The following is a 25,880-nucleotide window of genomic DNA, read 5'->3' as shown; positions in this document are numbered from 1 at the left end:
AATCTCCCTGTCATCCTTTAGCACACTTTTTGTTCCTTCGTCATCTAATGGGCCTTTCTCTCCACACACTTAGCTCCCTGTGCAGATATATTCCACTCAAAACAAGTATATTCCACTCAAAACATCTCCTATTCATTGAACTTCCTGAAATTTAGCACTTAAGAGGTAAGGGCAGAGGTGGGATCCAACTAGTTCTCACCATTTCTCTAGAAGTGGTTACTAATTTTTTCTGAGCGCTGAGAAGGGGTTACTAAAGCAACCTCCCTGCCCAATAGGGACTGGAGGTGTGTGTGTGCGGTGGCACCACTGTTTGAATCCCACCACCATCAAAACCTGTTATTAAAATTTTTGGATCCCACCACTGGGTAAGGGGGCAATTCTGTGTACATAGATTTTCAAATGAACAATGGGATTAAAGTCTTTTTCTCAACTCTATGTGTATTTTATAACATTTTGTTGTGAAGAAGAGGCACAAATCCATAGTTTTGAGAACCGCAAAACCAAGCATCTGCAAAAGAGATCTTCTAGATAGAAAAACTGCACAAAATAATTTTACAGAAATCCTTGAAAGAGTATGACATTGTGAATGGATTAATAAAATTCATTTACCCTAAACTCTGCATGAATATTCAGCTTCATGCTACATAATTAAAAATAATCCTTATTTCATGACGAATAATCTTTGGAGTAATGTATCTTAAATATAAAACAATTTTTAAAAGAATTTTCTTCAAAAAGTGTTTTATTATAAAATCTGATTTAAATAAAAAAAACCATTTAATGTTTTTAAAAATCTGGGTTTTAAAAAAATATTGATTTTTATCCACTCTGATGTCAATGCTCTCTTTAAAAAATGCTAGTAAATACACGGTTGACTGTTCTGGTAGTACTACTGTTGATTAATGAACGAACTGAGTTTTCTTGACGTTGTCTTTTTATCCAGAACACACTGTGCTGAATAATGCTTGTCACTTTGATATTCCATATGTTTATTTGAGAGTTTATGGAAGCAAAGACAGTGCTGTAAATCTGACAATACGAGAGAGTATTAGAAATGTATTCCACAAAGCATGCTCTTGAAGATAAGGGAACAAGGTGAAACTGTTGACATTATTTGTAGGCAAGTCACTCTGATTACAGAGAAATACAGAATCAAAACTACTATTCAGGTATGAGGGAAGCAGATGGTGAAAAAATAAGAGTGGTCCCAGAAGGAGAAATGAATGAAATGTAAAATTATGAGCAGTGAATGGGCAAGATTACAGCCTGAAGACATCTGCACATGGATGACTGCTGCTCTTTTGCCTGACTACAGAACAAAAATAGCTGCTCTAAGAAGTCTCTATTTATTGGTAATAAGCACCAGAGAATGCCCCCAAATGCCCATGGGAAAATCCACCAGTCTTATCAAAACATCTTGGATACTTCACAAAGGCTGCTTCCATACAGGTGGAAAACAGCGCCCTAGGGACATGCTGCCCCCCCCCCTCAAGGGGCGTGAAGATGCCACTTTTGAAACACGCTCCCTGAGTGAGGTTTTTCAAAAGAGGCATCTTCCTGCCGGCACGGTCCAAAGCGTACCGGCGTGAGGGTGCTGCTTTTGGCCCCTCTGGTTTCCTGTTCACCTACCTTTCCTTCCTGCACAGCTCTGGACAACTGGAGGGACACACCCACGCTGCCCTATGACCCCGCTGTCCAAAGCTGCACAGGAAGGAGAGGTAGGTGAACAGGATGACCCACAGGTGGCTCCATGCAGAGCCGCCTCTGCGGGTTGCAGCAGCCTCAGCACTGCCCACACAAGACGTGCGAACAATCTCATGCATCCATTGGCATGAATTATTCCGGTGAAGAGCCGTTTCCTGCCACTGTGCAGAAACAGCCTAGGTAGGAACCTCCAACCTTGCCTTTAAGTCAACATTAGGTGAACTGGCTACCAGTTAGAAGAATGATGATACATAGTTTTCATGACTCCTGGGGTTTGGAGACCAGGACTGTCATACCCCCTTGCCAGGCCATTTTAAGGCAGGTTGCAGGAACTGCATCAGTCACTGGGAGGAGGGAAATTGTCACTCACCATGCCCTTTTTTTCCTCACCACCATCCTCTCCCTCAGTGGTTTGAGAGAGGCCTAGCCTTTCCTCCCCAGATACCTTGGATTGTGCCTCTTAAAGAAGCACTTAGGGGTGGGTCTGTTATGGTCTCCACAAATGCTCTGTAAAAGGGCACAGGGGCAGAGGGGATACCTGGACTCTGCACAGGGGCAGAGGGGATACCTGCCCTCTGCCTCCTCAGAGGGACTCTTTGCTGGTCAATGCAAGCCTAAGAGAAATGGGGACTTTGTTGGCTTCAAGCACCAGAGTGCAGGCAGGTGCAGTATGGCTGCCGCATTCCATCACTTTGTTGGTGAGTCAGTTTGGAGAAAGGCTCAGCTACATCCATTCCTCTTCTGCAGCTTGCCAGGCTCAACTCTTAGCTGCTTGCCTGGGACTCAGTCCACACCTGTGCCAGGGCATAATCAGACAGGGACCCTGCTCCAGTGGCTCCCCCAGCTGTGGTAAGTTCAGGGCTGGGGTCTTCCACCTCTGACAACAGTTAAATAAATACAATTTATTTAAAGCCATCATGGTGCAATCATTAGTGTGTCAGAACAGGATCTGGAAGACCCAGGTTTAAACCCCACTTTGCTATGGAAGCTTGATAGGTGACATTGGGCCCTCATACACTCTTAGCCTAACCTACCTCATAGATTTGTTGTGAGGATAAAATGGAGAAGAGGAGAATGCTATAAGCTGTTTTAGGTGAGTGAAACAAATAAATAAATATTACAGCAGCAGTGATTTCAGAAACTGAATTTAATTCATTCAACAAAAGTTCTTCTGCATGAATTCCCTGTTTAATAATTGATTAAAACCCTTCAAAAATGTCATTCAGCAGGTTTCCAATAGCATTTATTGTTATAGGTTTACTTTTCAAACAAATCACGCTTAGAAGTTTCTTTTATGTCAGTGAACCTACCTGGTTTATATTTGACTTGATACATAATTGAAAATGCAAAGTTTGCTCCAAGGGATTCTAGTATCCAGGTAGGACCTGGGGATTCCTTGGAATTACAGTTCATTTCCAGACCATAGTAATCAGTTCCCCTGGAGAAAGTGGATGCTTTGTAGGGAAGGGTCTATGTACCCCACTAAGGTCCCTGTCCATCCCAAGCTCCACCCCCATTTAATCATTTTATCATCAAGGACAATTAATATTAATGGACCCATGTTCTTCCCTACTAAAAGCCTACTGAACTGGTAGTCACCACTGTACCTCCACAAATTAATTAATCTTTGCATAAATAAGTGGGGGGGGGGTTTTTGCCTATCCTGAATCTACAGTGGACCAACTTCATTGAGCAAGTTCTAATATCTTGGGAGAGGAGAAAATATTCTCTGTAGCAGCTTCCTCTGCTGCTGCATAACTTTATCAATCTCTAGCACATCACAACTATAGTAATCATTTCTTTAAACTAAGGAGACCCAAATTCTTTAGTCTTTCCTCATGTGGCCAAGTTTCATGCACTGACTACACTGGTATCTTTTCACTTTTGGGTATCTTTTTCGGTAAGACAATATCCCTTTTGAGATATGGAGACCAAAACTGTATGCAAGTACAGCCACAACATATAGGCTTATACAGGGACATTCCAGTACTGGTTGCTTGGTTTCCTAGCAACCGTCATCACAGACTCTGCCTGATACATAACTGCTACACCTTGAGGAATCATTTTCTCCTAGCTATTCTTCCGAATAGCATGGCTGTTATCACCCTGTGTGTGTTTGATAGGGAATGAGTTGTTTGGTATTTGGAAACCTTTAAAAAAAACAGTGGGTAAGACCTGTTCACAGATCTCCCAGTACTAAGCCTGTTTGGCCTTTAGCTTAGTCTGCTATAAGACATGTTTGTACTTCCTACAGCCATGCTTATAACCAATCCTGGATTCCAACAACACTGCTTAGAAATATTCCTATTGTGAAGCACTTCAGAGATGGAAGCTTCATTGGTTGCCAACATGAAACAGTTACAGCACTGCATTCAACACCCAGCTATAGAGTGTGGCTCCACATGAAGACAGGCAGTACACAGATCTATGGATTAAAAGGCTCACAAGGGGACCAATGTATCAGTTTGCTTCTAAGTCACATAAAATAAAAACTGTAGTAGTATCTGCTTGTCAGAAGCATTTGGGGAAAGACTGCGGCTCAGTAGGACAGGATCTGCTTGGCAGATAGAAGGACCCTGATCCAATCCATGGCACTTTCAATTGAAAGACCAGGTAGTAGGTGGAGTGGAAATGCAAGGATCTCTGCCTTAAACCCTGGAGAGCCACTGCCAATTTGAGTAAACCACCATTCCCTGTAAGCTATGCGTGTGTGTGGCCAACAGGTGCTGCGTAGAAAAGAGGTTGCCCTGCAGGGGGACCTCTCCCTGGCAGCTCAGTTCCACACAATGTTTTCAGATTGCTGCGCAGCATCGCACAACACTTGGACCAACTACTGGAGTTGACAAAACTGACCATGGTGAACCAAGGGTTTGCATTCAGTATAAAACAACCTCATATATTCATGTGTGTGTGTTTGATGGGGAATGCATTGTTTGGTATCTGGAAACTTGCATCAGCCTGCATTTTGAAAAGCAACAACGCATACGGCACAAAAGAAACTTGTGAGTAACACTAAGTTGGTGAAACAAGCCAATTTCAACTGGGAACTTCAGTTTAGCCTTTATCATGCTTATGAATCCAGTCTGGGTGTGTTTTTTGGCACCAACAGTAGAACCTAAAGCTAGAGGCACTAGTTCTTTCCTCAGTCAAAATATTTCTGCCACCCACATCTTTTCTGATTCTTCAGGCAAGTCTCAAGTTCCCACCTTTTCCACAAAACAGTCAGGTTTCAATTTCCACCAATAATTTGCTTTCTGTCTCCTGTTCTTTTTCAGTATTTTTGTTGTCGATTTACATTGCTGCATATTTTTCTTAATAGTTTTGATCCTAGTGAAGCACAAATTTCATATTATATAGTACATTGTCCAAGTATAGGCACTGCCCATAAGGCTATGTTCGTGATGGGGGAGGGGATTGGAACCAGAAACATTTATCCAATGTTTATAGACTGCAGCATTTAATTACACTATAGAAGAACACGTCAGAAGAGAAGAAATACTCCACACATACAAGTTTTAATTCATTCTGGAAAAGTGAAACCATGACATTGTGGGAACCTGGGGCTGTTATGAAAGATGAATAATGAGACAAAAATGAGACTAACTGGGCTGAAATCTCTTCCTCCTGGCAAAGGATATTTGGAAGAGCTTTGAAAAGTGAAGCTAGCTTCATTGGAACTTTTCTTTAGCTTCCCTCAAAATTCTATTTTTGTCCCCAAGCATGAATCTCAAATCTCACAACAAACTTCTCTTATGCGTCTGATGAATCTTCTCCTATAATAAATTTTGTTAAGCTCAAATGTGAGACTCGACTTCTGGTTTAGTTTGTAAAACCAACAAACATGGCTACCCTCAACAAATCCTTTTGGGTGATATCTTTCTTCTTAAATAATGGCAAACAAATAAGATATCTACCACTTAAACTTTACAGGTAAGAGACTGTACAGGAACTGGATAGGGAATAATCTCTGAGCCTGTTTGAAACTCTCCACTAAAACTTGAGCTTGAAATACTACTAGTGATATCTGCCCACTATGATCTATGCAGGGTGCAGAATGATATCAGTACAGTGCCTGCCTTTGTTCTTCCTTTGGCTTAGATTCTAAGTAGAGGAAGGGGAGTAATGCTAGATGAAAACTATTTCCTTGCCTCTCCTGAGTTACGTGCTTGCAGATCAAGTATTTATTTTATTTATTAAGCAAAACTCACCTTGTTTCATGTTAAATACAAGATGGCAGCACATGCTGAGAATACTTCAGGTGCAGCTCCTGAGTTGTGAAAATAGTTCCTTGCCAGAATTGCTTTGGCTCAGGAAAACAGCATGGAGGAAAAGGCAAGAGCTCCTTCTCCCCCCATGATGCGGTGATGGGCAGAATCAGGTTCCTTAAGACTTTGAAAATGCCTTCCCCGACAGCTGCTATGTGACTGTAAGGAAAGCAAGCCAGGGCAGGGGAACTCAAACCCAATTTTTTTAAAATCATAACATTTGTCTGTTTATTTATTACTTACATTATTTATAATCCACCTTTCTCACTGCGATTCAAGGCTGGTTATATAACATATAAGCTCTCTGAGCCTTCGGGGAGGGCGGTATATAAATATAAATATAAATATAAATAAATAAATAAATAAATAAATAAATAAATAAATAAATAAATAAATAAATTAGTGCAACCAATAGGATAAGATCGCTAATAAGAAATGTAATGAAACTGGGCTTACAGAAATTTGAAACAAAGCAGAAATCTGAACAATATGTAATGGGGGGGGGGGTGACTCATTGGAACAGCCTCAGCTTTGCAAGCAAGAAAGTCCACAACTCAATCCTCCTCATTCCAAGTTAAGGGACCAGCGTCACCAGCTAAGGACCAGGCGATGTGAAAGGCCTCTGCCTGAGATCCTGGAGGGATGCTGCCAGTCTGAGTAGGTGATACTGACAATGATGGCCCAAAGGGCCTGATACAGTCTAAGGAAGCTTCATGTGTGTGTTTATGTATATTAAACATGATATGTTAAACCATGAATAAATGGTGCCATGCACTGCCCACAAGAAAGACAGCAAATATCATATAAAGGTAGCATACATCATACAGCAACAGATAGCACATATCATACTAAAGTCCACAGACCTGCTTCCTTCATTGAAGCATCTTCTAAACCAGGTGTCCTCAAAGGTGTCCTTTTGACCCTGTAAGTACCTTTGGAATTCTGGTGCAGAGTCGTGGAGAGCCAGAATAGTATAGTGGTTCACAGCAGGTGGACTCTAATCTGGAGAACTGGGTTTGATTTCCTACTCCTCCACATGAACAGCAGAGTCTTATCTGGCGAACCAGATTTGTTTCCCAACTCCTACAGATTCCTGATGGGTAACCTTGGACTAGTCACAGTTTTTCAGAACTCTCTCAGCCCCACCTATCTCACAAAGTGTCTGTTGCGGGGAGAGGAAGGGAAAGGAGTTTGAGTTTTCCTTATGGGAGAGAAAGGGTGTATAAAGTCAATCACAGTTCTTTAAAGAGTAAACAACAAAATTGGTGCCATAGGATGTAGAGCCAATCACAGAAAGAGAATGAGGTTATCCAATGATAGCTCTTACACAGAGCTTCTGATTGAAATTCTGAATGAGATACCTTTAAAATTAACATATTGTTTAAAATATCTTCTTACAAAGCACAAAATAAGTGTATGTATTAAATTATCTGTCTTCATTTTTCAGGCATATAAAATACTTATGCAAAAATAAAAGACGGGAAAATGGTTATTCTCTTGGCTGTTGACTTTAAATGAACCCAGCCATTCCTAATTTGTACTACTACTTACAACAATGACAGTTGGTGCAAAAGGGCTGCTGAGAGCTCCTTGCTATCCTGGTGCCATCCAAAAACACTTGATGGGCACCAGAAAAGATATCAGCAGATGCCATAGCCCCTGTCTTAAACCATTATGTTATAATCTAGTCATATCACTTTTATAAAAATGTCCAGCTGAAAAATTCTATTTTACATATGTTGCAGAATCTAGAGGTGTAGGAACCTTTCTGTTCTCCTCAAGCCAACCATTCCACAAGGTAGAGGCTACTACAGAGACCCCTACTACAGGATGCTGTTGATCCAGCAAAAGGCCCTGCACAGATGACTGAAGTCATTGTGTGGTACACAGGGACGTAGGTATAGATTTTTATGGGGGGGGGGGTTCGGGGACAGGGCCATGCCCCTACCCGCCCCTGGGGCATGGCCATGCCTCCCCAAGCCCCGCCACCAGCCCCAGTGCTTATAAAAGCAGCTCTCTGAGGCCGGGGACAGCAGACTCCCCTGTCCTGCCTTCCCCCGCCCCCCCTACCAGCTGGGCTCCCAGCCAGCAGCTGGCAGCCCCTTCTGCCCTCCCCTCTGCACAGAGGCGTAGCTAGGGAAAATGGCACCCAGTGCAAAATCTGAGTTTTACACCCACCCCCACCCCCAGGCGGCTGCTGTGATGCTGGAATCCACCCCCAAACAGCATCACCTTCAATGGTGTTTAAACTAGAGAGCCCAAATTCTCCTTTTAAATCCACCTTAAAGGGAGAATGTGAGGTCCCCAGTTCAAACAACATTGAAAGTGATGCTGTTTGGGGGTGGATTATCCCCCACCCTGAAACAGCATCACTTTCAATGTTTAAACTGGGGACCTCACATTCTCCCTTTAAATCCATGCTGAAGGGGGTGGATTTAAAAGGAGAATCTGGGGAAATTTGGGTGGTGCCTGCTGTCAGGGGTGCATTTATTAAGCTAGCAGCACCAAATTTTCAGGGTATCTTTAGGAGACTCTCCTGATGATATCTCCCAGGTTTGGTGAAGTTTGGTTCAGGGTGTCCAAAGTTATGGACCCTCAAAGGTGTGGCCCCATCTTTTATTGGCTCCCATTTGAAACAATGGGGGATGGGGGCACCCCCTTTGGGAGCCTATAGCTTTGGATCTCCTGTACTAAACTTCACCAAACCTGGGTGGTATCAGTAAGAGACTCTCCTGATGAAACCACCCAGGTTTGGTGACGTTTGGTTCAAGAGGGCCAAAGTTATGGACCCTCAAAGGTGTAGCCCCATCTTCTATTAGCTCCCATTGGAAACACTGGGGGACGGGGGCACCCCCTTTGGGAGTGCATAACTTTGGACCCCCTGAACCAAACCTCATGAACTCTGGGTAGTATCATCAGGAGAGTCTCCCAAACAATCCATGAAAGTTTAGTGCTGCTAGCTTAAAAACTGTGCCCCCTGCAGGCCAAAAACCAAAAAACACTAAATAAATACAAAAAAACACCCCCACAAATGGAGGGTGGAGCTTCGGACATGCAATGGGGAGGGTTTGAACTTGAGGGGGAAAAAACCTTACCTATGTCCTTGGTGGTACAGATACAGAGAGGTTACCCTGCAGTTGAGGGTCCAAGATCAGAAAGCGTGATATGTAATAACCAGTACCTCGAATCAAACCCAGCAGCTCATAGGCAAAAGGCGCATGTGAATTACCATGAGGCGGAGTTGCTGATCGGGGTGGCAATAACTAATCTGCAGATTAGTTACCTGACAGTAACTAATCTGCAGCATTCTGCACCAATCCATGGGTTTGCCAGACCAAATTGGGAATGGGGAGGGAATTGTCAGCTGGTTCACAGACCTGATAAGCTCTCTCAAGCCAAGGTAGACACACATACATATTCTGTGTCAATCAAGACTGGCAAACTTTAGTGGGAGCTTGCTAGCAGAGGCTGCCACTCCCCTCCCTAGGCCTGGCCTGGCCAAGTCACATTTATGTCCTATCCAACCCTCATAACAAATGATTTCAGCAGCCCTGAATTAGAGTTTCTGAGTGGGCTTTGCAGGGATATCTATATAGAGTACATTACAATAATCTAGTCTACTGGCATGGATCTAGATGGAAAGATCAGCTGTATCAAGGTAATGGGCCATCTTCCAAGTGACACTAAGTTGGAAGAAAGCATTTTTGGTAGGTGTATTAACTTGCTTTTTCAGCAGTAATGCTGGGTCTACTAAAAGTTCTGAAGAGAGTTAGCCACTTCCACAGTATTGGGTTGTGGCCTGATTCTTGGATCTCCTCCTGCTGCTAAGAAGCTGCAGGATGGAAACCATGAGAAGATGAACCCTTTTGCTCTGGCTTTATAATATAGAAAGGACCCATGACTCTGCCAGCTTGGATTGTGCAGACTTCATGTAGCAAGTGAACTGCTCTGCAGTTAGCATCCCTTGAACAGCCTCTCCTTGGTTCACTGTCAAGGCTTCCATGATCTATGCAGAGCTGGGACAGCACCAGACACATTATGGGCAAGTTCATAAATGAGATCCCCAGTTGCTGCTCAGTTTCTGTTTGCCTGATCAAATATATCATAGAAAACAAGCACCTTAAACAAACAAAAACTAGTTCAGACAGTATTGTTTCTCCTACAAATGCTTCTGGGTATTCAAAATCACATATTATAGGGATTTAAAGTTTGCTGTTCACAGTCTTGCCTCTGGGCCCCTGTACTTTGTGAAGATAGTCTTTATTTTTTTTTTACTTTATTGTGTATAAATTAAAATCAGAAGTAGGAGTTCAAAGCTACATTAGCTGTTCTCACATGGCTGTAGGATTTGAAATATAAAATAACATGTCAGGCAACTTATCAGCTTGGAAACCTGGCTGAAGAAAGAAACTGAAATTAAAAACCAAAGTACCTCTCATGGTACAGATTCAATTTAATTTTTTTCCTCCTCACTTTCAACTTAAGTTCCACTTCCTATGCCACATTCATATTTATAGTATGAAACACATTACTTATATGCCCCACAGATTAAACTTGAGACGTCTAACAATTATGAAAGGATATTTTTAGCCTTATAGCTCTATAAATTGGAACAAAAGAACAATTTTTGCTGTCAGCTCATTATTATTTCTTCAAATGGTTCACACAGCATGTAGGCTCTGTACATGGAGGGGGTGGGGTTAGAAGAGAAATCCTCAGGCTCCCTTGGCACTAGGGTTGCTAGTTCTGGGTTGGGAAATTCCTGGAGATATGATGGTGGAGCCTGTGGAGGGCAGGGTGTGATGTTACAGAGACCAAAGAAACCATTTCTTCTCTGGGAGATCTCCAGGGCACACCTGGAGCATAGCATCCCTACATGGCACCCTTTCCCAAACAGTGCAATATAATGCTGTTGAATGAATGAGGGTCACCAGCTGCAAAGGTAACTGCTGGATCAAACCAGTGGTCCATGTAGTCCAGCATCCCATTTCACACAGTATGAAATACAACCTGTATTTACCCTTGTGCAAGTATATAATGACCAAGCAAACTGTTGGCTACAAAAGAAAAACAGTAGACAGCTCATGTGGGTGGAGCTTCTTCAGGGCAAATAAGCACATACTATGTCCTATGTATTGTCGAAGGCTTTCATGGCCGGATTCAGCTGGTTGTGGTAGGTTTTCCGGGCTGTGTGTCCGTGGTCTGGTGGATCTTGTTCCTAGTGTTTCGCCTGCATCTGTGGCTGGCATCTTCAGAGGTGTATCACAGAGGGAAGTCTGTTACACAGGTCACAGTGTGTAACAGACTTCCCTCTGTGATACACCTCTGAAGATGCCAGCCGCAGATGCAGGCGAAACGTTAGGAACAAGATCACCAGACCACGGACACACAGCCCGGAAAACCCACCACAACCAGTATGCCCCATGAGTCTGGTGCAAATATGTAAAATTGTCAGCTACCAGCCACTGCCAGCCAGCCAAGATGGCTGCCTACTGCTGGCAAGCTGCCATCTGCAACTCTGATAGGGTTGCCAATTCTGGGTTCAGAAGTATCTGGAGATTACAGAGTGGAGCCTGGGAGGGTGGGTTTAGAGAGAGGAGGGATCTCACTAGGTTATAATGCCATACAGTCCACCTTCCAAAGCAGCCATTTTATCCAGGAGAAGAGGAATATTTTAAATAAACACATATATAAATAATAAGCAATAGATGTAGTCTGGAAATCAGCTGCAGCTCCAGGAGCTCTCCAGTCCCCAAGTGGAAGATGGCAACTCTGACGAGATCTCTCTTCTTACTGTCTTACCCCCTCATGTCTCTTTAAATTTAACACAGCAAAAGCACACTCCAATTCTTGGAAGTTTTTGTGAGGATTGACCAGTGCTTTTGGCTCCTGTTGCTTGGGAAACCAAAAGGATGGCCAAAGGGCTGCAATAGAAATCACCTTGCAAGAGTGCAGGAAGTCTTATTGCTATGTGCTACTTGATACACTATTTTTAAAGGGGGCTGAGGCAGTGAAAAGATAAAGAAGATGTCATCATCCAAAATTAGCAACAGCAGTGGTACGGTAGGACAGACCAGGGTTACCAGCCTCCAAGTGGGGCCTGGAGACTGCCCAGAATTACAATTGATCTCCAGATGACAGAGGCCAGTTCCACTGGCAAAATGGCTGATTTGGAGGGTGGACTTTGTGGCATCATATTCTTCTGGCCTCCCTTCAATCCCCAAACCGTGCTCTTCCCAAAATCTCCAGGAATTTCCCAACCTAGTTGCAACCCTATGACAGACCCATTGGCTACTGCAGCAAAGGTCAACACCCCTGAAATGGCCAGTTAATGACAGTAGCTACTGACACTTCTACTTCAGGTGATAAAAGCTCTTTATCTTCCTCTAGCAACTGTTGGAAAAGGGCATATTCTTTCCCATCTTTATGATGGAGAACAGAACCTATCAGATTTCATCATTACCCCAGCTTGCAGAGCTACAGGCATGGTTTGTAAAACAGAGTCATAAAATGCCTTTGAAAAATTCAAGCAATGTAATAAAAATCTAAAGGATTTTTCACAATCCTAAATACCAAGACTGTCTTTTACGATACCTCTTACCACTCAAAAGAAATTTACAGGCACTGGAAGCAATGTTTGCTTTCTCTCATCATCAGGTTCAGGCCCTGATCCAGGAGCCTCTTTGTATATGTACGCCAGGATTTGCATGCCTATGACAGGGTTTTTAATATACTTTTCTCAACAGCAGTTTTCCCCATGCTACGTGAGAAGCTTCTCAGATATGCAGGCTCATAGTAGAGTGGCTTTTTGTAAAATGTTCTGTAGCTCAAGACTCTTCCAGCAGGTCCCCCTAATTCTCTGCAGACAGAATTATGCACCTTGAAATCAACGTGTGCAGAGAGTGGGCACAAGTTCACTAGCCCTGTTCCTATCTATGGAATCAACCACCCCAAGATCAGGAGTGCTGCTTTTTCAAACGTTTGCAATCATGGGTAGGGACCCTAAATGTCTACAACCAATAATCAAGAGCCAGCTATTATAAGTAGGGATAGGGTGCCTTCCATGTATATCTATTTCAGTGCACATAATGTTATGTGGACAGGCTTGTAAGGCAGTATCCAAACAGACTCCTGGGCACAAGCCTAGACAAACATATTCATGGGAAGATTCTTAACAACAAACTCAAAAGATGAAAAATAGTAAGAAGATGGCTGCCACCCATTTAAGATACATGCATCCTTTCTGTTGCAGATACTTAAGTCAGCATGGTGTAGTGGTTTAGAGAGGTGAAATCTGATCTGGAGAACTGGGTTTGATTCCACACTCCTCTACACAAGCATCAGATTCTAATCTGGTGAACCAGGTTTGTTTCCCCACCCCTCCCCAGGAAGCCTGCTGGGTGACCCTGGGCTAGTCACAGTTCTCTCTGATCCTCTCAACCCCATCTGCTTCACAGGGGCCGTTTCCGCAAAAATGCCGTCCCTAAGGTGCCGTTCGCACAGGCGGCGCTGCTGAAACGCAGCAGCCCCAGCTTCCCTCCACCTCCCCCAGAGCGGTGTCAGGCCGCCCCAAAAACCCTCCCTCCTGGAGGGAGGTTTTTTTAAAACAGCGTGTTCCCGCCGGCGCGCGGGAACATGCTGTTTTCCCCGTTCCCCCCCCCCCACACACACCTCGTCATCCTGCGTCGCTCTACTGGACTGCTGAGATCCTCCCTCGCTGTCCTCCGACCCCTGGAGGTCGGAGGGCAGCATGGGCGGGTCTTAGTAGTCCAGCAGGGTGACGCAGGACGACAAGGTGAGTGTGGGGGGGGGGACGGGGAAGAGGCGGCTCCGTGCGGAGCCAACTCCCCTGCGCCAGCCTCTGCAGGGGCCTCTCGCACACTCCTGTGCGAACGGCCCCCACACGGTGCAAGGGCGCCCTTTCCAGGGTGTCTGTTGTGGGAAGGCAAAGTGAAGGCAATTGTAAGCCTCCCTGAGATTCCTGAAAGGTTGAGAAAACTGGGGTATAAAAGCCAACTCTTCTTCTTAAAGTTGGGGCATAATCAGAGGTGTGAGTTGAAGGGCAAGAGGCAAAGAGCTTTTGGCTCACAGTCTGTGACCTTGATGAACCATCCCAGGATCTTCAGTGCTTCTTTTGTTGTCTTTCCCATTTGTTCAAATATGCATTGGTATTTCTGCTAGCCACTTCAGACTTTCATTGGAAAGAAAAGTAGGATAAGAAATGTTCCAATAAATGAACCTCAGACTTAGAAGTTAACCTGCAAATCAATGGGTTATCAATGGGATAAAATACTGTTGACTTAACAGTGACTTTGAGATCCTTCCCTAAGAGGTATTATGACAACAATACCACCAGGTTGGATACCTTTGTCTTTACTGGGTAAAAACTGGAAACAATTTCTACCCCTCTTTTCAGATTCTAATTCAGTTGACTACTTTGAAAATGTTTTATCTTTAAGCAGTCTCATTCAAGAAATTATAAAAACAGAATAGAGACATTTTATAAGCTTATTTGTCAGGATAGGTGCATGATGTTTTTCTTTCCCTCTTTCCTTTTAGCATTGCTAACATTCAGGTGGGAGCTGAAGATCTCCCGGAATGTCACTTGATCCTCAGGCTACGCCGAGTGCTTATTCATTTATGATTTATTTATCTAAAACATTTATTACACTTCTTCTGGAGAAAATGGCTGCTTTGGAAAGTGGAGCGCATGGCATGATATCCTGTCAAGGTCCCTTGCCCTTTCCGAAGCCTACCCTCTCAAGTTCCACCCGTAAATCTCCAGGTAATTCCCAACTTAGAGTTGGCAAGCCTGCTTCTGACATAACATTATGCTGTGACTTGAAGGGACAAATGAAAAAAATCCTTCTGAGCATGCCCGTACTTTGTATTTGAAAAAGAGTATGTTAGTGATGTGTATTTTCTGCTTTCATTCCAGGTGTAACATAAAAAGGAAAACTTTCCAAAGCTTTGTAATGCTCAGATATTACATGGGGGCCAGGGAGGGAAGGAATGCCTGACTTCTCTCCCAAAGCAGCTGCAGCTATTTATTATTATTAGTTTATTTTAAGCAACATGCAAATAAGTACATGTTTCACTCTGAATTTTAAAAAAGATATGCCCTGGCACTCATAAAGAATACATGAGGCATACAAAGAAGTGCAAGTAGAGGACATGTGAATAACTGATGAAACTTCTTGTGACACATGTGAAGATGCAAACAAATGAAATCCACTGAATCAAGTTATAAAGCTTTGCTTTATACCTGAAAAGAGATTTTCTTGCAGGCGAGTCAGAAATACACAAACACGGATTCCTCTTCCAACATGCAATCTAAAGTGTTTGGGACCAGGGAAAATAGCATAATTCCCAACAAGAGAAGCTGCTATCACAGAAGCCACACTCAGGACCACTTTAAAATGTCCTGAGTTTAAAAGGCAGTGGGGAAATTTGGCATAAAAGCTGTGCAAAGAGAAGTTAATGCCTAAACTCCGGCACTAGTTTGACCTTAAATAAATCTTGCACCATGTGACAAGCCCCTAATGTAACTTGGGACTCATTTACTAAAAGTGGTAACTCAAGCTTGCATCTGATAATACATAGCAAGGCACGTGTCTGTATGGTCCTCAACACATTACCCAGATGCAGGGTTCAGGATTGTGGGAAGAAATGTAAGAACTTTATGTACACTACAGGGGGCCACCACTTGATTAATGGTAATCTGCATTTACTATCAGAAAAGAGAAGCTATGGGGTCAAGGCAGACTAAATAAGGGCAATGGCAGACAGTGGCTGAGGAAACCCTTTTGCTAGGCCTCGGACTGTGACTACAAAATTTCACAGGTACATGGCATGTTCAGACTAATCCAATTGCAAATCACAGTGGTATAGGACTCATCTTTCCGAAGGCGAGAACAGAGGCAATCAGCCTCCTAAGAAATAATTCTCTGAACTCTGCTTTTGAAAATTGAAAACATTCCCTTTAAAAAAAAAACTGTGAAAAAAACCTTTAACTTCACAGAGGTTAGCTACTTGTAAAGTTGTAATGTTCTCAAAAAGGCTGTTCCACTAAATGCCACCACAGCTCCAAGTGTCAATCCAGCACAATTCCCAAGCCAGCCTGGGAATTATTCCTGTAAATATAGAGCACAGCTTGAAGAGCTGACTTTTTCTGATCAAAAAGAGCCCTGGAGTCAGCTGAATAGGTTTGTCAGGCGAAGACTTTAGTTTCTGGTGGACCTTTTATTTTCATTGAGAGCCAAGTACTTAAGGGTGTGCACAAACCAACGTTCCCTCATGGTGGTCACAATCTTTCCTAATGGCTTTTCTTCTTTGTCCCTGGTTACGGAAGGAGTTAAAGAATGCGGGAAACACTTTTAGGTTGCAGTTTTAATAACCACAATGGTAGCCCATTTTCCCTTCATGAACAAATTAAATAAAGAAACTGTAATCACTGCTTAAGTACCTTTAAAAATAAAAAGAAAGTGCCAAATTCTGTACATTTTTCCAAATTATCCCAGAGAAGTATATAAAAAAAGAAACATGTTACAATTAATGTTTATGACACTGTACATTATTGTTAAACTTTATAACAGAATAGAACTTAGCTAAGACTAATTCAAGGCATAAGGAGATATACATTAACTTTCATACAAACAAGATTAATTTTCAAGTTCTAATTCACAATGTTACAAAGTTTTATGGGAGACACAGACAATAAAAAAGAAACCCCATACAAGTAAGAAAGCTATTTTTACCAAACTGCATTCTGGTTTGGGGTCTAGACTCCTATTCTAAAATAATATATGGAGCCAGACTTCCAAGCTGTGGCAAAAGAGATAACATCATAGGGCCAGAAATACATCCCTGTACATTCTGCATACCCATTCTGCTGTCCCTATTTTAAAGTGCAATGTATGCCTTATAATGCAGACAGCCTAGCAAAAGCTTTATGTTCAGTATGAAGATCGATGATATAAAAAGTAGATGGGCCAAGAACTGCATAAGAATTTCAGGGCAATTAATGCTGAAAATGTAATGGCAGTGGGCAAAAAGCCAGAAAAGGAATGGCAGCAGGTTGAGGAGCAATAGGCAGTTTCTTGCTAGCAGAAACCCTTCCTCTGAACCTTGGTCTTGAGTGACTTAGATGAAAAAAAAAGATATTTGATTCTATACACAGACTTAGTAGGCCCCCAAGTTGTCCCCCAACTTGTTCCCTTCTTTCTGTCCCAGGGATTATTCTCCAGACCGGCACAATTAAACCTAAACAGAATGTGCAAACAACATAGACATAAGTATGCATTTATCCTCCACATCAGTGGCCCCCAACAAGCTGCCTGTGGGTGCCATGTCGTCACCTTTTCTGGTGCCTGCCAAGTGTTTTTTGAAAGTGGGTGGGGCCAAGTAGGGGTTTGGCTGTGCAGATTTTTTAAACTGATGTTTTGGTGGCAGCTGCCACCCAGCACAAGAATCTGTGCTGTGCTACAGCAGTTAAGCAATGGCAATCATTTGTGACAGTCACAATCATTTTGTGACTGTGGCAGCCATTTTATGCCAGCCATTTTATTGTTGTGTCCCCACCTTTTCCTTAGAAACATTTCTATAATTTTACTTCAAATTTCCCCATATTACAGAAATGCAAAAGATGTGATTTTGTTGCTGAAATGGTTTCTGTTCATATTTCCAAAAGTTTTACAGAAAATGCTGCTTGCAGGGCTTGCTGCAGCTTTCTTTCAGTTTAGTGCTGGTGAATATATGTTCACTGATTAGAGACCGTGGTTAACAAACCCACCCAGTGTAATTGTACATGTGATTATGTCAAGATGTTTTTAGTGCAATGCGTTACTGTTTCAAATATACACTGATAAAACGCTACAAAAACCATCTCAATGTGACTGTACGTACAGTTGCATCAGGTTACTTTAGTGTAGTGTTTTACCAGTGAACAATAAAACACCACAAAAAAAGAACCTCACATATGATAATGTAGGAGTACGTGATGCTTGCAGAGTTTACATATGATACCAGTAACAATGGGGAAAGCAAAATCTCAGGAATAAAAACTTTAGCAAACTGCATTATCTGGTTCTGGAATTAATTTCATAACATTTTCTATGTAAACTCAGGAATGAGAGCAAAATTCCAGTACTGCAGTGGAAATGCCTACTAGTCACAACTTTGCCTATCTTGAGTCTTTCAAATTTCTGTATGACAGATAAGGCTTCCAACTTCCAGGTGGAGTCCGGAGATCTCCCAGAGTTACAGACTACACAAATCAGTTCCTCTGGAGGCAATGGTTGCTTTGGAGGACAGCTTCTAAGGAATAATAACCCCCTGAGATCCCTCCCCTCTGTAAACCTGTCTTCCTCAAGCTCTAGGAATTTACCAGTCCAGCGTTGCCAACCTTGATTGATAAGACAAAATTCAGAGTGTTTTATTTTTGGCATGGAAAGGCATGATTGGATTTCACTCATGAATTTCTACCTGTCATGCACCTAGTCTGCTTTAACAAAAGATGGCAGCAGCCCAATGCATCTCCTACATCTTCTATGATTTTGAGACTCTAGTAAATGGCTAGGCTGATGCCAATAAATTCTTTAGTTGGAGCCAAGAGGAAGCTGCTGGACAGGGAAAGGAAGATGGGAGTGCTTCTTGATTTATTTTACAAAGCAGAAGGTTTTGCTTTCATCTCTCTTACAAACTCCTCTATTATTGACCCAGAAAGGGGAGGTGACTGATTTCCATGCCTACTTTCCATTCTTTCCTAGGTCAGTTGATTTGGTAGAAATCACATATCAACCTTCCTACATTTGTCTCTGAAAGGTAATCACGAAGCATGTCAGCAACCTCCTGTATCCTCAAGCCTGGGAACCTCATTTATTTGGGGGAAAAAAAGAGTTGCTCTTCTGTCACTGCTTGGAAGAAAACACATTCCTTATGCTGCAAGCAAAGCCAGACAGCAGCAACTCAGATGTGAATTTGACCTGACTGAGGTTACTTGGTCTTTAAACTTCTCCCCCCACCCACCCATACATACACCATTAACTTCCTTGCCAGTGACTTCAGTGGAAGCTCCCTCCACTGAGTAAATGTTGTTTAAAGTCATGCATAGACACATATTCTGACCATTAGATATATCAGCAAGGAGAGTTTTAGAGCATGCTGTAATTCTCAGGAGCATTGATGTGATTATTCAGCCCCACCTCCCCTGTCTATGAAACCTCTTCCACAGAACACTGCCATGACATGACTGAAAAAGAATTTCATAGTTCTTTCAACCATTTGTTTTAAGAGATGTCATAAATTTAAACGATGTACTGCAAGGAACTAGGTAGGTCTTGGCTTTCCCCCACCCATCCCAAAAAGATGAACAGTATATGGAAACCTTCTAAAAACCAGATGCAGCTCTTGCCCCCCTTCACTTCAGTGTTTGTCAGGGTGGGGTAACATTAGTGGACGATTATGTGCAAGGTGATGCTTTTGAGGAGAGATTACAGGAGTGTGCATACACTCGTTCAAACATGCTTTCAAAACTGTCTCAGATAATGACACAAGTGCTTCATAATCATTGTCATAGTTATGGAACCAGCTTGTCATGCAATCCTTAGTGAAGTTACACCCTTCTAAGCCCACTGAAGTCATTGGGCTTAAAAGGGTGTAACACTGTTTAGTACTTCACTGTAGGAAGTCAGAGAGAGAAGGAAATGAATTTAACATTGCAATGAATTTCTAGACACAATATGAAGCTATGACTTATTTCACCAGTGATTTAGTTAGTCAAAGTGGAATTGGGTCCACAGATCCTAGTGAATCTTTCTCCAATCCTACCATTCTACTGTGTGAAGTTTGAAGCTTTTCTCCACTAGAGTAAGAGACATTGGGAGGAATGCTTGAAACTATAATCTTCTCCTACCACTTGTCACTTGTCATACTTACTAGCACATTTTTTTAACTTCCAACCAAATTATTTGCCAACCTCATATTGGCAGAGACCAACACTCTAACAAAGCCCTTGAAAATCTTATGTACTCCACACCATGGAAGATTAGGATCCAAACTCCCAGACCATAGCCCAATACTCTAACCACTATACCAAACTTACAGTTGTTCCTGCCACATCGTTGAGGTAAGAAGTGTGGCGTCCATCCCCCCCCCCAAAAATGTGGAAAACCACATAAAATTGTGAGTGACAGGGCTGCAGGTTTTTCAGGTGGCCCAGCAGCTATTTAACTTCTCTGGGCAGCTTGCATTCATCTGCTTCAGAGGTGGCAGATGGCAGCACTGGCAGTGGCAGCCCCTTGATAGCAGCAGGCGTGAGGAGATTTTATTTGGCAGCAGCCCTTTTAGTACCGGGGCCCACTTTTTGGGGTAGTGGAAATTATTTGGGGGTGCTCATGCTGGAGGGTGGGGGCCGGTAACAGTCCATGATCAATAAAAATCGTAGTGTGGAAAGTTGCTATGTGGGAAATACTACTTACATTTTCTATGATGTCACTTTTGATTTCATGAAACTAGCCATAGTTAAAATAGTCTGTGAAGTGGCCAGAAAAGCAGAGCAATAGATTTATCATATGTTTATGATTTAAAGCAACAGTCAATAAAATAATGCTTTAGAGAAACACAACACACCTTCCCTATAGACATTTCACATTTCAAAGTATCTCCGGTCTGTTAAACTGCCTTGGACGAGCCATTATGCTGACACTCTGACCCAAAGGTGTCATGTAGCTGCTGTAACATTCTGTTCAGTATTTGTTTACATTTAGACATTCACAAATGCTCTTGCAGTTGTCAATGAGATGTCTTCAACATATTCTTAAATATTTACACAATGTAGTACATAACAATAAACACCAAGTGCACCAACCAAAAGCAAGTAAGCAAAAGGGATAGAAACACTTTTGTACTCACCACGAGTCTACTATCCAAAGAGAACCTTTTTCCAACCTGTTTTTTCACCAGTCTCTTTTTTCTATCCATCGCTGCAAGGGTCCTTGTTTATGATGTGTTCTTGTTGGAAATGTCCAGCATTTGTTATTTCACTGGGAAAAAATTAAATGCACATTTTCAAAACATACTTCCTAATAGATTCAATAAAAAACTGCAGAGCCAGGCCAACTGAACTAATGATGTTACTAATATATTTGTCTCCCACCCAACTTGAGTTTCTTGTGTTTTGCTTTCTTGAAAATATGATAGCATATATCCAGATTGTAGGATGGCCTAATCAAGGAAGGAGATCCTCCTCCCCAAGAAATAGAAGATTTGCAGGGAGAAACAGCTGTTGACTCCCAAGTTATTTCAATCATCTTCCAAAACAGAAGATGCAGTGGGTGTCCATATTTGTCCCCTTGTTTACTGAGTTGTAGCAGTTGTTCAGACAGCTACAATGTCTCATACTTCTTTTACAATTGATTCATACATGACCTGCACCAACTACTATGTGTACCTGAACACTTGTATGGCCTACCTACTTGATTCTTAGGGTTGCAAAATCCAGGACGAAAACTTCTGGAGTGGTGGCATACCTGCAGGATATGGTGCCTGACGCACCACTGAAATTGCACCACTGCAGGTGGTTAGTGAGCAGCAGGCTGGGCAGGCCTCAGACTACAGCGGTGTGAAAAGAGCCCCCACACACCTCTGAGTTGCCCCTGCAGTTTTGCTTCATCCACCCCAAATGTGCACTAGCAAAGCTGTCCTGAGAAGTGTGGAGGGCAAACACTCGTCTGCCCCCTGCCTCGCCTTTTGCAATGGGGCAGTCAAAGCAGCCAGGTGGTTTCATCGCCCGAGTACTGGGCTGAGCTCCAAGGAATGCCTTCTTGTTGCCACCGGGAGGGGCGAGAGAAATCCCTTGAAGTGAGTATTTCCTCTTCCTTGGAAACCGCCTGGGAACTGCTGTAGGAATTGCTGCAGGTCAAAAACCTGGCCTAGAGTTACTTTCAAGGATCTCAGCCAGGGACCTCCGTGGCCCTGATCAGGGAGGGGTGTCCCTGGATTCTAGCTTTTCTCAGTGAGATCACTAGCATGGAGTCCATCCTCCCACACCAACCCTCTGACCTCTGGGAAGGTCAGAGTTCTCCTGCATGGATCAGCCATAGAGCCATTCCCCAACTCCAGCCTCATTAATAAAGTAAGACCAAGGGACAACCTCATCTGCTCTCTGTTCCATCTCTTAGCACAATCCTATGCCCTTCCAAAATTGGTTGGGTGCCCTGAATGTGCTTGCAATTACCGAAAATCTCCCTAAAAAAACACACAAACACACACTTGGGAGGCTTTTCCTGTGCACATGCGAATTCTTTCGCCTTTTAGCCATGTCCCTTCATTCATCAACTTGCCTGGATGCTTGGGGGTGGGGGCTGTGGAACAGGTGAATGGCGGGCTGGGAGCATGAATGGGGAGGATTTCCAGCAATAATGGTACCCAGTATGAAAGCAAATGGTCTTTATTTTAATGAGACAAGAATGCCTGGTAGGGTGTAGAGGGGCAGCCTGGTCACCAACAGGGAGCAGCTTCTTGCACTGTGCCAGGAAGCTGCCAGGCTGGGCCTTGGCAGCCATGTGCTCCAAGGAGAACCAGGCACAGCAAGCTCAGGAGGAAGCTCAGGAGAGTGACCAGAGGGTCAGCGCAGGTCAGCTCAGGTGGGCAGGTGCCAGGCAGGTGGTGCTGGGATGGAGCCTGGCCTATGGGGGGGGGGAATAAAAGGGGTGGTACAGGTGGGTATTATGTGCCCCAACACAACTCAGGTAGATGGTGCATGGACCAAATGACAACCCCCCCCCCAAGATATCCCATTGTCCTGGAGATTTGCGGGTCAAGCCTGAGGAGGACAGGGTGAGAAGAGAGTGAAAGCTCAAAAGATATGTGACACCACAGAGACTGAAGCTGCCAGTTTCTTCAGGGAAACTGATTTCTATAGTCTGCAATCATTTTAATTCTGGAAGGAGGCTGGGAATCCTATAACCTGAGAATTACGACACTGAATCACCCCCACACCTCTCCCCTCGGGCTCGCCCTGCCAGGCTGCTCCTTCAGTTGGCCGAAGCAGCAGCCTGGAGGAGCAGGGCCGAGGGGCACCCAGTGGTGGAGCAGCCAGGCTGCTCCTTTGGCTAGTGGTGGCTCCACCGGCTGAAAGAGCAGCCTGGCAGGTCTGGGCTGAAGGGCAGTACGTGGCAGGCTCCCACCAGCTAAGGTAAATGGGGCGTGGGGGTGCAGGGGGGTGGTCAGAACAGGTGTTGTCCCGGGCACCATTTCCCCCCCCCCATGCCTCTGACCACTACTGACAAGGCACAGCAAAAACTGTGAAGTTGCCCTCTAGCCTGACCATCAGGTGAAGGGGAAGAGAGTAATTTGGTTTGTTCTAGGGCATACCTGTGGAAACTCACCCCCACTTAGACTAAACATTTTATTTAAAAGATTTAATAGACCATCGTTTAGGTCTTCAATTTGGCTTGCATATATATTTGAACAAAATACACTGCTGGTAAATGAAGTAAAACACAACACATTAACCATGTACATAAATGGAACGTCTGTGCTCAGAGGAAACATCAGATGCTGGGTATCCAAGTGTGGAGATGCTGTGCTTACAAGCATCCACAAATATAATTCTGCATGACGGGCCTCACAAGACAAATCTTATTTTCCAAAAACGGGTTCCAATATAGGTTTCACTATGCTCATTATGGCATATGATGCTAATTCTGCCAGACTACCAGTGAAGACATTATTATTTTTCTCATTCAGTAACACAAACACGGTTAAACCATCCAGTGTAGTTCGCCACTCTTTAGTTGATGAGTTAGCTCAATTGAGTTGAGCACTAAACGATGGCAGATAATAGTAATTTATCCCTTAAGGTTTTGTGTTTTTTCAAGGAAAGAAAAAAAATAAAATACCAATTTGTATGGTAAAGCTATTTAAAATCAGGTCCCATGTTGCTGGTTGGAGTTGAAGTTTTGCTTTGTGTCTCTGGAGTCTGCAATTAGTAATTTTACTTTATCTTAATTACATTGGGGATATTAGGCTTGGATCCCATCTAGAATTCCCACAAGCACGGGGGGGGGGGGGGGGGACAATTTTCACTGATTTCAGATTCTGAATCTGAAACTATTGCTGGGTGTCCCCTGTTCCCAAGAAAAGCATTTGGGGGCATTTTGAGAGGCTGAGGAAGGAGACATCAACAAAAAAAATGGCCTCCTTTCTTGCACCTGTGAAATTCTTTGTGGTGTCCAAGCTTTAACTTTGACAAGAGATATCTATACATGGTCAATCATTTCAGGGTGCAATAAAGTAAGCGCTTACCTGCTGAGATTGGGAGTTATGAGAAAATGATTCAATTTCTGTAAAAAAAAATTCTTTGCAACTGATGCAAGAATGGTATTTTTGTGTGCTTCTGTTTCAGTGGTGCAGCACTCTGCTGTCAAAATTTCTTTCTGGTTGTACAATATATTGTGCAGTAAACTACTTTATTACACAACAAAATATTATTGTCTAGCATCACAGTATATACAGGACCACAGAGGAAAGCTCAATGTAAACCTACAGTGCTGAATGATCTCCCCAACTTTTCATAAGGTAAAACAAATTTCTATCCATACACTATTTCTTAGCCTTCCAAAAAGTGAGATGTTCAAAATATTATTAGAATATGGAGGAACTGTACCACCACAAATACATGCGAACACTCTACGAGAGGACTAAAATCAGGTCATTAGAAATGTTATATTAGATACCCTCTATTTACCCTTTACTGGTACTCAGCAAGCTAATGTTGATTACTGAGTTTTAAACAAGAAATTTTTTTAAATTCTCCTGAAGAGAGAAAAACTCTCTTATGCACATCCAAAATTAAGGATAAATTGTTTTCTTTTATTCAGTACGTTCCCAAAGCAGCATTGTTTCAATGCAGTTCTACAGTAGATATGATACTTTCTTATCCTGAATCATAAAACTTATCCCTTTAGCTCTCTGTACAGTACTTTCGAAAACTTTCTCCGCTGTTCTACCCAAGACCATATCAGTTGAAGATGCCAAGGTATGGAAACTTAGAGATTACAGATACAAAGCATGTACTTTGTGATCTAAAGCCCTTCCCCAAACTAAAGCTTATTCTACAGTCTGTCACATTTTTGGTATGTCTGGTCAGCAATATTCTAAACTTACGTTCAGGGAATTCTATTGGATGAATGCTGAAATAATCAAGAATGTTCTCTTGCAAAAAACCCATACACTCACCAATTTGAGATTTTTGTATAGAACACATTTTAATGATGGAATCTATATCTACCCTATTTCAATAAGTAAAATGCTGAAAAAAATGACACCAATACAGGATAAAAGTTCTAGCATTCAGCCACATGATTTTGGAATGCAAGTCAAAATCTGAACATTATTTATTAATTAATAGTTTCTTCTAAAAACTAAGGCTCATATCCTGCACATGGCCAGGGGTCTTAATTTTGGACCTGACAGGACTTTAAACAATCATGCTAAATGTATTGTCGAAGGCTTTCACGGCCGGATTCAACTGGTTGTGGTGGGTTTTCCAGGCTGTGCGGTCATGATCTGGTAGATCTTGTTCCTAACATTTCGCCTGCAACTGTGGCTGGCATCTTCAGAGGTGTATCACAGAGAAAAGTCTGTTTCACACTGTGTCTAGTGAGAAGGGGAAAGTTTCGTGGGGTATATATTGTCCATGTCCCAGGGTAGGGAATCAATCAGTAAGTGTTGGGGTGGAACTTACTATGCAAAGACACTCTGAAAATTAGCAAAGCTTGGCTACCAGTACTTTTAAAAAGGGACTGATAACCCCACCCGCAATACAATGCACTCAACCACACCTTTGCATAGCAAGTTCCACCCAAACACTTACTAATAGGTTCCCCACCCAGGTTCATGGATAATATA

At 42.8% G+C, this 25,880-nt stretch overlaps 1 protein-coding gene across 3 annotated transcripts in view; it reads right to left on the bottom strand.

Annotated features, from left to right (window-relative positions):
* NCKAP5 (NCK associated protein 5) overlaps window positions 1-25,880 on the bottom strand; it is a 718,925-nt gene that overhangs the window by 618,467 nt on the left and 74,578 nt on the right. For all 3 annotated transcript variants that reach the window (XM_048483952.1, XM_048483947.1, XM_048483949.1), the window contains exon 2: window positions 20,880-21,010. In XM_048483952.1, the coding sequence (XP_048339909.1) occupies window positions 20,880-20,948 (69 nt within the window). In that variant the 5' untranslated portion in view covers window positions 20,949-21,010. The remainder of the gene's footprint in view (window positions 1-20,879; window positions 21,011-25,880) is intronic.

Source organism: Sphaerodactylus townsendi, linkage group LG02, assembly GCF_021028975.2.
Source record: "Sphaerodactylus townsendi isolate TG3544 linkage group LG02, MPM_Stown_v2.3, whole genome shotgun sequence".
Taxonomy (NCBI): Eukaryota; Metazoa; Chordata; class Lepidosauria; order Squamata; family Sphaerodactylidae; genus Sphaerodactylus; species Sphaerodactylus townsendi.
Note: the sequence above shows the minus strand (reverse complement) of the source record. Positions and strands in the feature narration are given on the sequence as shown.